Here is a 12,863-nt window from a genome sequence, read left to right as displayed (position 1 = left end):
TTTATTCAAATATAGTTAAGTCGCCTTCTTCTGGAACAACATCGTAACTCTCCAAACCCTGAATTCCATCCTGAATTTCTCGCGACTCTATTTCCTTTAGAACCATTGGCCCCAATCTCTCATGTCGAGCAATACAGCTGTCACGGGGCAGATGAGAAGAGCTGCTCGTCATCTTTACTGCTCCGCCACGAAATGCATGGGTTGTGCAGATACGCTGCGTAGCCATGCCCATCATTGCGTCTTATTTTTGGGGTAGGGCTTATATTGTGCAAATGCTTAGAAATCCTGCTGGGTTTATTTTATGGGTAGGTCTTATTTTCGGGGAAACACGGTAGGTAGAGCAGAAACAGACAGCCAGGACCCCACTAGATGCAGAGAGAGATATAGCAGGACACACAACAGCCGGACACACCCAAACCGAGCTGTAGCCTCAGAAAGACAGAGGCACAAGGGTGGACAGATGTACCATGTTGAGACACAGGGATCCAGGGACACACTCGCAATCTGACAGGCAGAACACAGTACGGCCACTCATGGTCACACACACATACATGTGACATCCTGCAGATGTAGTAGGAAAATTAAAATACAGGCCGGGCGCGGTGGCTCACGCCTGTAATCCTAGCACTCTGGGAGGCCGAGATGGGTGGATCGTTTGAGCTCAGGAGTTCAAGACCAGCCTGAGCAAGAGCGAGACCCCGTCTCTATTAAAAATAGAAACAAATTAGCTGGACATCTAAAAATATGAATAGAAAAAGTTAGCCAGGCATGGTGGCACATGCCTGTAGTCCCAGCTACTGGGGAGGCTGAGGCAGGAGGATCGCTTGAGCCCAGGAGTTTGAGGTTGCTGTGAGCTAGGCTGACGCCACGGCACTCTAGTCCGGGAAACAGAGTGAGACTCTGTCTCAAAAAAAAAAAAAAAATACAACAGTCACACTGTGAGGTGCGAAACTGCCTTGTACCCACAGTCAAACAGCCAGAATTCCATTGTCTATGACCTCACCCAGTCTGGTGGACTAGTGGTGTGATCTGAATGCGTGTATCCCTCCAAAATTTACATGTCGAAACCTAAATCTCCAACACAATAGTATTAAAAGGTGGGACGTTTGAGGGGTGACTAGGTCAGGAGGACTCCACCCTTGTGACCGGCATTAGTGCCCTTAAGAAACAGGCTTCAGGGAGGCTGTTTGTCCTTCTGCCACCTGAGTACACATAGAAAGCGCCATCTAGGAGGAGATGCCCTCGCCAGGCACTGAATTTGCTGGTGCCTTGATCTTGGACTTCCCAGCCTCCAGAACTGTGAGCAGTGCATTTCTGCTGTTTATAAATTATCCACTCTAGAGGACGTCGGTACTTTAAGACAAGAGTCTGCCATCCTCCTCATTTGTTGGCAAATGAATAAACTTCTTTTTCCTTTTCCCAAAACCTCTTGTCCTTGTTCTTTCTTCTTTGTTTGGCTGTGGGGACAAGTATCAGACTTTCGGTAACACCCTTAACGTTTGAAAAAAATTTTCAATAAAAATATCTGGAAAAAATTATGAAAGAAAAATATAAATTATCTAGTCTAAAGTATGTTGTTATAGCAGCTTGAATGGTATTTTGTATCTAAGACAACCGGATATACATAGACACACCCACACTCACCTATCCCCAGATACCCCAAGACATGCCAGGCACAAGGGGTCACTAGGACACATACTTATACCCATAAGCGACCCCCACTATGTTGTAGGAGATCAAGAAGGGAGGAACATGTACAAGCATGTGAAAACACGCATACACACACACACACACACACACACACACACCCCTCCAAAGTCCCAGCTAACACGCAGGTGGATGAGGCTGAACAGAGTTTGGGTTCTGAAGAATAGGGGTGCAGAGACCTCAGGGATTCTCTTTCTCCCTCTCATAATTTTGGGTCTCCCAAGGACTTTTTTTTATATTTGAACTTTAATTCCAAACAAATACCCAATGGCAAATCCACTGGGTGGGGATTTAAAAGGAGTGCCGTACCCGGCGTGCTGAGCAGGTTGTTGCTGTAGCCTGGTGTCCAAGATGTTTTCCTTCCACGTCTCCTTACTCCTGGCTGTGGTGGGAGCTTGTACGACAGCTGGGACCCTAGCCTGGGTCTGGCGGTCTCGTGTCATGTGGTGGACATAATCGATTGTCTCTCAGCATCCCTCCTTCCCACCTACCTTTCTCCCTGGTTTGCCTACCTGATGCAGAGTCTGGAATTTTTTTTTAAAAAAACTACATTTCCCAGATGCCTTTGCAGCTCCACTCCTGGCTACAGTATTGGTTCTACCAATGGGAAATGCTCATGAGAGATTTAGAAAGTGGAAGTGAGCCCATGTTTGGGTGCGTGCGTGAGTATTTTGCTGAGAAGCACATTTGTGGAGACATGGATTTTATGTTAATGAATTTTCTCCACTGGACCTATTTCCAGGTCATAGTTCTGGCAGCAGCCTCCATGTTTCTTACTGTGGAAAGGAAGCAGCTACCTGGTGGCTCAGCTATCAGGTATCGAGATGGGAGCGTGACCTACAGGGCTGCCCAAAGTGTGGTCTCCTTCGCACATTATTAGTATTATCTGCAAAGCTTGTTAGAAACGCAGTCTTGGCCTCCCCTACCCCCACCCCCAGACCTACTTACTGAATCTGAAACTCTGAGGGTGGAATCAGGAAGCTGTGCTTTATCAAGTTATTTTCTGGTGATTCTCTTGTGCAGTAAAGTTTGAGAAACACTGGCCTACAGCCTACTGTCTGAGCCCCTCCAGTGATTTTGCAAGCCCCATAAATTCTTTTTTTTTTTTTTTTTTTTTTATGAGACAGAGTCTCACTCTGTTGCCCAGGCTAGAGTGCTGTAGTGTCAGCCTAGCTCACAGTAACCTCAAACTCCTGGGCTCAAGCAATCCTTCTGCCTCACCCTCCTGAGTAGCTGGGATTACAGGCATGTACCACCATGCCCGGCTAATTTTTTCTATATATTTTTAGTTATCTGGCTAATTTCTTTCTGGTTTTAGAAGAGACGGAGTCCCGCTCTTGCTCAGGCTGGTCTTGAACTCCTGACCCCAAGTGATCCTCCCGCCTTGGCCTCCCAGAGTGCTAGGATTACAGGTGTGAACCACTGTGCCTGGCCAAGGTTCCATAAATTCTTGTACTCAATTCCTTTCTGCTTAATATACCTCGAAAGTTCCCCACACCGAACTTTGGCTGACAAAGTGGCATGAGAATTCTAGAGTTCAACTGGCAGGGTTGGAATCCCAGCTGAACACTCAATAGCCATGTGACCAGGGGCAGGTGACTCTGGGTGGCAAATTGCAATGTCCAAAGATGGCCACAGTTCTATGTCCCATCCCACATGCTCTTTTATAATCTTGCCACTCTACTCTCAAGAGGTGGAGCCTGTATCCCATCCCCTTGGATATGGACAGGACTTTGTGACTGCCTTGATGAGGAGTCTGGAAGAAGTGACAGTATGTGACTTCTGAAGCTAGGTCATAAAAGCAATCCATTTTTCTTCTGCATTTACTTTTGCCTTGCTCCCTTGGGACGTTTGCGCTTGGGGAATGCAGCCACCATGTTGTGAGGAAGCCCAAGTAGCCTATGGAGAGACCCACGTGGAGAAATACTGAGGATTCTCTTCTACCCACTCCCGCTAAGCTCTGAGCTGATAGTTGCTGCCAACTTGCCAGTCAGTTGTGAGCCACCTCGATAGTAGATTCCTCAGCCTCTGGCTAAGGTGTTCTAGCTGATATTATAGGAAGCAGGATGACCTGCCCTGCCCTTGCTCAAATTGCAGATTTGGAAGCAAAATAAACACGTGTTGTCATTTTAAACCACTAAGTTTTAGGGGATAGTTTGTTACACAGCAAAAGCTAACTGATACTAGCGTTGTCTCTCTAAACCTTAGTATCAAAGGGGATAAAAGCTCAGACCTTACAGGGTGGTTGTGAGGGTTGCATGAGCCGAGGCATGAGCCAGGCACACTGTAGAGCTCCGTGTATGTGAGCTACAATGTTATTCGGGCAGGACTCCCAGTCAGGGGCTAGCCCAGGTGGGCGTCTCCCTGGCACCCTTCCCTAGAGCTTCCTCCTCCTGCCTTCCTTACTTGCAAGGTGCCTCGCAGAGAACAGCAGCAGCTCTGTCGATGAGCACCTACTCTGTGTCCCCAAGGTCTCCTCGATCCTCACAAACAACCCTGTGGTGGGCGTGTGGGATTCCTGGGGAAAAACCTCCGATAGCATATTACAGGTGGGGAAACCGAGGCTCTGAGAGAGCGAATGGCTTACTCCACACCGCCCAGCCCATCAGTGGCATAGCCTGGTCTGTCCGACTCCAAAACCTCTGTCCCTCCCTACCATTTCTCCCGCCCAGAGGTGAGAGGTCCGCACCCACCCCCACCCTGCAGGGAAAAGCCTTTGCTAGCTGCACAAGGAGATGAAAAATAAATGAACTAGGAGAAGCTTCCAAGACAACAATTAATTTATTTATCCAGAGTAAGGGGGGGAAGAGGAGGGTGGGGAGGGCAGAGGGGACAGCCTCTCTTCCTCATGGGTGCCAGTGGTGTCCCACCGCCCCAGGTAAGCCAAAGGGGGCAGGAGCTGAGGGGGGTTAGGTCAGGGAGGATGTGGGGGGTATGGGGGACCGGAGGGGAGCTAGGGCCTGAGGTGTCAAAGGTGAGGCAAGGTCAGAGGTGAAGTGAGGCTCAGAGGGAGGGGTCAAAATGGGGTTCATGGGGAAGGTCAAAGGTGAAGAAGAGGTCAGAGGTGAAGGAAGACTTGTGGAGTTAAATGCAGGGTTTATGGGGTCAGAGGGAAGCTGGGGCTCAGGGTCAAAGGTGAAGGGAAGTTGAGGCTCAGAGGGAGGCATCAAAATTAAACCAAGGCTTATAGGTCTAGAAGTGAAAGGGAGTTTATGAGGGGGGTCAAAGGTGAAGAGGTCAGGGCAGGGTCTATGGGGTCAGGAGCGAAGCGGGGCTCCTGGGGGTGTCAAAAGTGGCAGAGCTCAAAGGGAGGTCAAAGGTCAAAGGTGAGGCAAGATCACAGGTGAAGTGGGCTCCAAAGGCGTTGTCAGGGTCAGGACAAAGTGGCATTCACGAAATCGCAGGAGTAGGGCTGAGGGGCGGGGAGGAAGTCGGGGTCCGGGGCCCAGAGCGGGCGTCTAGGGGTCAGAGGTCGGAGGCCGGGGCAGGAAGCGGAGGCGGCGGGCCTAGGCCACCTCCTCCTCCGCCTCCTCCTCGAACTCGCCCTCCTCGGCCGTGGCGTCCTGGTACTGCTGGTACTCGGACACCAGGTCGTTCATGTTGCTCTCGGCCTCGGTGAACTCCATCTCGTCCATGCCCTCGCCCGTGTACCAGTGCAGGAAGGCCTTGCGGCGGAACATGGCGGTGAACTGCTCGGAGATGCGCTTGAACAGCTCCTGGATGGCCGTGCTGTTGCCGATGAAGGTGGCCGCCATCTTGAGGCCGCGCGGCGGGATGTCGCACACGGCCGTCTTCACGTTGTTGGGGATCCACTCCACGAAGTAGCTGCTGTTCTTGCTCTGCACGCTCAGCATCTGCTCGTCCACCTCCTTCATGGACATGCGGCCGCGGAAGACGGCGGCCACCGTGAGGTAGCGGCCGTGGCGCGGGTCGCAGGCGGCCATCATGTTCTTGGCGTCGAACATCTGCTGCGTGAGCTCGGGCACGGTGAGCGCGCGGTACTGCTGGCTGCCGCGGCTGGTGAGCGGCGCGAAGCCCGGCATGAAGAAGTGCAGGCGCGGGAAGGGCACCATGTTCACCGCCAGCTTGCGCAGGTCGGCGTTCAGCTGGCCCGGGAAGCGCAGGCAGGTGGTGACGCCGCTCATGGTGGCCGACACCAGGTGGTTGAGGTCCCCGTAGGTGGGCGTGGTCAGCTTGAGCGTGCGGAAGCAGATGTCGTAGAGCGCCTCGTTGTCGATGCAGTAGGTCTCGTCCGTGTTCTCCACCAGCTGGTGCACCGACAGCGTGGCGTTGTAGGGCTCCACCACCGTGTCCGACACCTTGGGCGACGGCACCACGCTGAAGGTGTTCATGATGCGGTCGGGGAACTCCTCGCGGATCTTGCTGATGAGCAGCGTGCCCATGCCCGAGCCCGTGCCGCCGCCCAGCGAGTGCGTCAGCTGGAAGCCCTGCAGGCAGTCGCAGCTCTCCGCCTCCTTGCGCACCACGTCCAGGACCGCGTCCACCAGCTCCGCGCCCTCCGTGTAGTGGCCCTTGGCCCAGTTGTTGCCGGCGCCGGATTGGCCTGGAGACGGGACGGGAGGGGGCGCGCAGGTGATCGCGGGGAGACCCCACCCTCAGCCCTGTCTCCCCGCCACCTGCAGGGCGCCCAGCAGTTGAATGATAACAACAGCAGCAAAAACAATAGCGATCAAAGGGTCAGTAATTAATGATGATGAACTGTTTTCTCTGCTTCCATCCTTGCCCTTTTGTACCCGGCAGTCACGAGGATCCTAGGAAGACCTAAATCAAATCACGCCCCAGCCTAGCTCAAAAATCATCCCACGGCTCCCCACTTCCATTAAAAGTCCAAGTCCTCCCTGAGGACCACCAGGCCCTGCACGATCTGCCCCATCTCCTCTCTTCACCACTCCCCTCCTCCCTCTCTCCCCCTCCCCACTCTGCTCCAGCCTCATGGGCCTCTTTGCTGTGCCTCCAACACGCCAGGCATGGTCCTGCCCCAGGGCCTTTGCACGGGCTGTGCCCTCGGCCTGGCCTGCTGTTCCCCTAGGCCTCCTCAAGCTCCCTCCCTCCCTCACCTGCAGGACTTTGCTAGCCTACAGGAGGCTGTCCCTGGTCAACCTCTGCACAGCTGCAACCCCTCCCATTTCTTTTCTTTCTTGGGCGGGGGATGGTGGTGGGGAGGAGGGACACAGTCTTGCTCTGTTACCAGGACTAGAGTGCAGTGGCATCACCGTAGCTCACTGCAACCTCAAAGTCCTGGGCTCAAGTGATCCTCTTGCCTCAGCTGGGACTACAGGTGCACACCACCACACCTGGCTAATTTTTCTAATTTTTGTAGAGACAGGTCTTGATTTTGCTCAGGCTGGTCTTGAACTACTGACCTCAGGTGATCCTCCCACCTCGGCCTCCCAGAGGGTTGGGATCACAGGTGTGAGCCACTGAGCTCAGCCTCCCTCCCATTTCTTATTCCTCTTCCCTGCTTTATTTTCTCGACAGCACTGACAAACCTATGTTTTCTTATTAATCATGTTCATTGCCTATAATCTCACAAGCCCCAGGATGACAAGGGTTAGTATGAGAAGATTGGCTGGTGTTATTGTGAATATTTCTTCTAATCTCTTCCTCTGCCTGGATAAATGAGGTTCCCACCCTCACCGCACAGCCTGTTCTCCCCGTGACAACCACCAGGGGGCACCCGCGAGCACCTGAGTCAGGTGCCGCCCCTCCTCTTTGCCGTAGGCCTCCATGGCTCCGACCTCCCTTGGGGTCAAAGCCCAAGTCCTCCCTGCAGCCCACCAGGCCCTGCACGACCTGCCCTGTCCCCTCCCTGCCCTCCCTTTATCTCTCTGCTCCAGCCACACGGGCCTCCTTGCTGTGCCTCAAACATGCCAGGTGTGGTCCTGCCTCAGGACCTTTGCACAGGCTGTTCCCTCTGCCTGGGGTGCTTCCTCCTTAGGTACTTACATGACTCCTCCCTCACCTCCTTTCAGGTTTCTACTCAATGTCACCTCCTCAGGGAAGCCATCTCTAACTGCCCCCTCTCTGATCTGTATGGTGTTTCCAAAAGAGAATGATGAACCTCAAAGACTGACTGCATCGAGCATCTCAACTGCACTAAATGCAGGGCATGCCCTGCGTCTCTGGCTCCTTTCCCCAACTCCCCGAAGCATGCACACACTCCTCTTACTTCCATTTTTACAGGTGAGAGAACGGAGGCACAGGGGTTAGGTCACCTGCAGAAAGTCACACTGCAAGTGAGTGGGGCAGCCAGGAACCACGTGGTCTGGCTGCCCCACTGGGCCCCCCCCCCCCCCCCCCCCCGCCCACTCACCTCCCAGAGGCCATAGAACTCTTGGCCCAACTGTGAGTCCTCCACCCCTGGCCCCTGGGGTTATCCTAGAATCCCTCATGCCCATTGGCCAACCTCATTCCATCCTTCCCCACCCCTTTCCCGAGGACCTATGATAGACCATGCCCACACAGGTGCATCGTTATCCTTTGGACCCTTCGTATAGATCAGAGAGGGGAAGTCACTTGTCCAAAGTCACACAGCTTGTCTTGTCAATCCTCCTAGACCCCAAACTCTAAGCCACCAAGCTCGGAGGAGGAGAGTGGCTGGGGCAGGGTGGAGCCTGGGGCTTGAGTCCAGCGTGTGTGTGGCGCATGTGTGCGTGTGCACGGCAGGCCTGGCCCAGGAGAGCTTTCCCGGAAGGACTGTCACAAGGTGTGGACGCCCCACCACCTTCACATATGTCATTCCCATCTCTTGGCTCTGCACTGCTGCTTGGCCAAACCAAGTCCTACTCACCTTTTAGGCTGCAGATGGTGACAGTGATAATGAAAATGACACCAAATGCTTGTTTTCCCTCTCCCTGTGCCAGGCACTGTTCAAAATTACCCACATTCACAGCGTGAAACCTCGCAATGCTGAACAGCAGGCATTTTATAACCCCTGCTTTCAGGATGAGGATACTGAGGCCCAGGACGGTTAAGGAAGCCATCCAAAGCCACCCAGCCAACTCGATCAGTGGCTGAGTTTTACTTCTTTAAAATCCTGTTGCCTGGCTCCTTCTACCAGGATGTGAGCTGCACTGGGGCTGTTTGGTTTTCCTTTGTATCCCCGGCTTCTGGAACAGGGCCCAGTATGCAGTAGGTGCTTACTATTTTGTTGCATGCATGAAGTGGCAGGGGTGGGAGTCGCACCCAGGCATTCTGCTTCCCATTCAGACTGTTGAATTAAAATGCTACCTCCTCCAGGAAGCCTTCCCTGAAGCCCCCTCTGTACCTTTTAGATTCCCGCTGCTCCCCAGGGCTCCCATGGTGGCCTGGGTGTCCCCCATCAGGGCCCTGCCAGTGCTGACCCCGTGGGTGCTAGGTAGAGGTTTTCATCAAGCATTTGGAAGCAAAAGGGATGGGGAGGCTCGTTGGTGGGGACTCACCAAACACAAAGTTGTCAGGCCGGAAGATCTGGCCGAAGGGGCCAGAGCGCACTGAGTCCATGGTGCCCGGCTCCAGGTCCACCAGGACAGCTCTGGGGACGTAATTTCCTCCTGCAGGGAGACAGGCGGAGGGCAGCTCTGGTGACGGCCAGGACCCCGCAGGCAGGCGCCTGGGAGCATCTTGCCCGCCCCCCAGGCGGGAGGTGCCCCCTCGCCCTACCTGTGGCCTCGTTGTAGTAGACGTTGATCCTCTCCAGCTGCAGGTCACTGTCCCCATGGTAGGTGCCGGTGGGGTCGATGCCATGTTCGTCGCTGATCACCTCCCAGAACTGGCGGGGGTGGTGGGAAGGACTGAGACACCTGGAGCAGGTGGCCAGGCCGAGGCCCTCCCCGCACCCCCGCTGACCCCCCTCCCTGGCTGCCTCCCGCCCCCGGCAAGGTGAGAGGGGGACGTAGAGGCAGGGCGGTGCTGACACCAGGATGAGGCAGCAAGAAGGCAGCGGTGGGGGCGGGGTGCGGCGGAGTCAGCAGCCCCTCGGACCGAGCCGGCCGGTGCCCCGAACCCGGCTGCGGCCCGCGGTGGGGGGAAGGGCGGGGTCTCTTTGTGCGCCCGGAGGGGACAGTCGTCCAGCTGCGAGGCCAGCTGTGGCAAGCGCACAGAGGCCGGTCCCGCTCCTAGAGGCCTCTTTGTTCCCGGCTTGGCCCTGTCCGCGGCGACCCCTCCCCCACCGTCCCTGGGGTGCTGGCCTCCCGGGGACCCGGTCCCCCAAAGACCCCAGCTCCGGGGACCCCGCTCTGGGCCCCTCCGCCACCACGGCCGCCTCCTGCGGCCGGCGCCCCCGCTCCCCGCGCACCTTGGCGCCGATCTGGTTGCCGCACTGGCCGGCCTGCAGGTGCACGATCTCCCGCATGGTGGTGGCGCTGCTGGCGGACGCGGCGGCGCGGGCGCTGGGAGCTGCGGCGGCGGCGGGTGGATGCGGCGGCGGCGCGGGGCTGGCGGCGGAGCACGGTCCCTGCGCCCCGGGGAGCGTCTATATGGGCGGGCGGGGCTCGCGTCACTGCTGGTCACCGGCCCGCTCCGCCCCCTGGTCCCTCCCCGGGATAGAGGGTGCAGGGCTGGGGGGGCGGGGATGCGGGGATGCAGGGATCGCCCTGCGGGATCTGGGTGGGGGGCACCGGCTGGGATGCGCCTGGGCTGCGTGTGCCCCCACCCCTGCCTCGGCCCGTCAGTGCCGCCTCCCCCCAGCCCTCCCCGCCCCCAGCCGGGCCTGGCCACTCGGAGCAACCGGGCGGGGGAAGGGGGAGTGCTTGGTAAACAAGGAGCTGGGAAGTCCACCCCTCCCCCGCCCAGGCCCTGCCTCAGTTTCTCTGCCCGCAGCCCCGCTCCCCATTGGCCAGAATCCTGGCGTTAACCGGGAGGGCTCGTGGGTCGGGGGAGCGCTGGGGGCTCTGGAGTAGCAGTCTGGATTGGGGGTGGCGTCTGGGTAGGGGCGCTTGGTTCCTGGAGGGCTTGTCTTCAAGCTGCTTAGTCAGTAAAACCCGGATTTTCCTTTTGTGTTTGGTGGGGGATGCTGGTGGAAAGAGGGGGGTAGCTATGGCTCCCCCTCCCGTGTCCCCCCTCCCCGTTGGGCTTTGCATCTGTTTGTTGCAGATAGGGTCACCGCCAGCCTGGCCTGGGATCACATATTGGGGGGGATAGTGAGCCTGGGGGGTTGCCTTGTTCTCCCAGGTCATTACCTCTCTGCTCCCACATTATAATTTATTATAACTAATTTATTATTAACACAAACCATCTCCCCTGCCTCTGCATTTCTCATTAGCTCTGAGCACGGGCTGTTTCTCTCTCTGCCTGAATTTCCTTATCTGCAAGAGGGGTCATGAAGAATGCGGTCCTTGCAGGGCTGTTGGGAGGGTCCCATGACAGGATGGCTCAGGGTACGGAGGCGACAACACATTGTATCTATTGTGATTATAATTATTATCAGGTGCTGGCGGGACTTTCTGTGCTGACCCTCCAGTGAAGGCCAGAGCTCAGGGGCCACCTTCCGGGGTGGGGGTGGGGGCAGCCTCTAGCTCTGCCCTCCCAGGAAGCCTCCTCCTCACCCGCCTTGGTGTATGGTGCCTTGGGGGTGGGGTAAGCCATGCTGGCCACGTGGTCTGGCCCTCACACTTGACAAAGGCCACCAATTTTGATCAGTGGTTCTCAGTGGGGCTGGGGGGTGCTTTTGCCCTCCCCCCCCCAGAGGACACTTGGCAATGTCTGGAGGCATTTGGGGTTGTCATACATCCATGGCGGGGTATGTGTGTGTGTGTGTGTGTGTATTTGCACAGGCGAGCTACTGGCATTGGGTGGGAGGGGGCCAGGGAAGCTGCTCTCAGCGCCACAGAGCACAGGACACCCCTGCCAGAGAATGATCCAGCCCCAAATGTCAACAGGGCTGAGGTTGAGAAACCCTGGGTTAATTATTTGGGCAAAAATTCGAGTTAGCTCTCCAGGTCACACTAGATGCCAGAATGAATTCCAGATGGGCTGGACTGCATATGGGCTAGACCAGCTCCATCGATTGCCCAGCCACTGTGATTTCCTCTCTCCCTCCCCACTCAGTTTGTGTATTTACGTATGCATCCCCCTCCCCAGCAAACCGTTTTTTATTTACTTGCATAATATAGCTCCCATAGGAAACCAATCTAGCTTATTAGCACTCTTTATGGCCCCGGGACAATCTCAAAGACATCTTAGGGTTTCACTGACCCACACCTAACAGTGCCTGGAAAACACCTGTATTGTTTCATGTGTCTGTAAAAGTCTACGGATTCTCCCACCTCTAAAAGCAGTGACGTTTGCCCAAATCGGCATTTTTGCTTTCCTGAGACATAGGCAACATCTCGTAGTAAAAAGGGCAAAAAGATTCGATGTTTCCCAGTGTTGCATGAAGACTAAAGAGTGATTTCATTGTTCTGCTTTGCAATGCAGTTTCCGGAAACCAACGGAGATAAGCAGAAAATAACTATGTTAAACTTTTATTGACTCCTAAAAAACTGGGAGTTAGATTTAACCATTTATCATGATTTATAAGTGTCATTTGAAAAAAAAAACATCAGTTCGTTAAACCATGTGGAAATACTATGCAAAAGTCTGCAAAACAACACCTAAAACAGACTTTAAACATGTTGAAGGAGAGAGAGGATCTAGAACTGTGGATCTTCCAGATATTTCGTTATTATACCACGACAGCCAAGTAATCCTTAACTTCGGTTGGAGTAAGCCTTCTAAATCCTGCTGAGTACAGATTCCAACCCTCCATTATCTTCCACCATTTTCTCTTGAAAGCTTTCCTTTAGGATTAAGACAGCTATATTGAAAGTCGTCTGCAAGTTGCATCTTTCCTCAAGGAAAGTTTTCCCATGGATCTCACTGAAATAAATATTGTCATCTCTCATTCCAACCCCAAATAACTAAAGAAAGTGTAAATGGACCAATACCACCTGGCTGGGTGCATTCTCGCATCCTGGGGCAGCTCTCTGTACTGGCTGAGCCGTGGGGAATAGGTTCTTGGTAAACAAGATACTATTGCTGAGTTAGATTTCCTTCCTTCCTTCCTTCCTTCCTTCCTTCCTTCCTTCCTTCCTTCCTTCCTTCCTTCCTTCCTTCCTCCTTCCTTCCTTCCTTCCTTCCTTCCTTCCTTCCTTCTTCCTTCCTTCCTTCCTTCCTAT

The 12,863-nt window shown here is 54.7% G+C and overlaps 1 protein-coding gene across 1 annotated transcript; it reads right to left on the bottom strand.

Annotated features, from left to right (window-relative positions):
- Positions 1 to 4,469: 4,469 nt before the first annotated feature.
- TUBB4A (tubulin beta 4A class IVa) lies at positions 4,470 to 10,151 on the bottom strand. The gene is made up of 4 exons (XM_012761701.3): positions 10,004 to 10,151; positions 9,370 to 9,478; positions 9,150 to 9,260; positions 4,470 to 6,271 (listed from the first exon to the last, which is right to left on the bottom strand). Exons 1-4 carry the CDS (start codon positions 10,058 to 10,060, stop codon positions 5,214 to 5,216), a joined length of 1,335 nt encoding a protein of 444 aa, XP_012617155.2. The 5' UTR covers positions 10,061 to 10,151; the 3' UTR covers positions 4,470 to 5,213.
- Between the last annotated feature and the right edge of the window lie 2,712 nt (positions 10,152 to 12,863).

The sequence above is a fragment of the Microcebus murinus genome, chromosome 27 (genome assembly GCF_040939455.1).
Source record: "Microcebus murinus isolate Inina chromosome 27, M.murinus_Inina_mat1.0, whole genome shotgun sequence".
NCBI classification, from domain to species: domain Eukaryota; kingdom Metazoa; phylum Chordata; class Mammalia; order Primates; family Cheirogaleidae; genus Microcebus; species Microcebus murinus.
Note: the sequence above shows the minus strand (reverse complement) of the source record. Positions and strands in the feature narration are given on the sequence as shown.

Coding starts and splice junctions, on each gene's coding strand:
- TUBB4A (XM_012761701.3), bottom strand. CDS start 10,060: ATGCGGGAGATCGTGCACCTGCAGGCCGGCCAGTGCGGCAACCAGATC. Junction 9,479..10,003: donor GCAACCAGATCGGCGCCAAG/GTGCGCGGGGAG, acceptor CACCCCCGCCAG/TTCTGGGAGGTGATCAGCGA. Junction 9,261..9,369: donor CTACTACAACGAGGCCACAG/GTAGGGCGAGGG, acceptor GTCTCCCTGCAG/GAGGAAATTACGTCCCCAGA.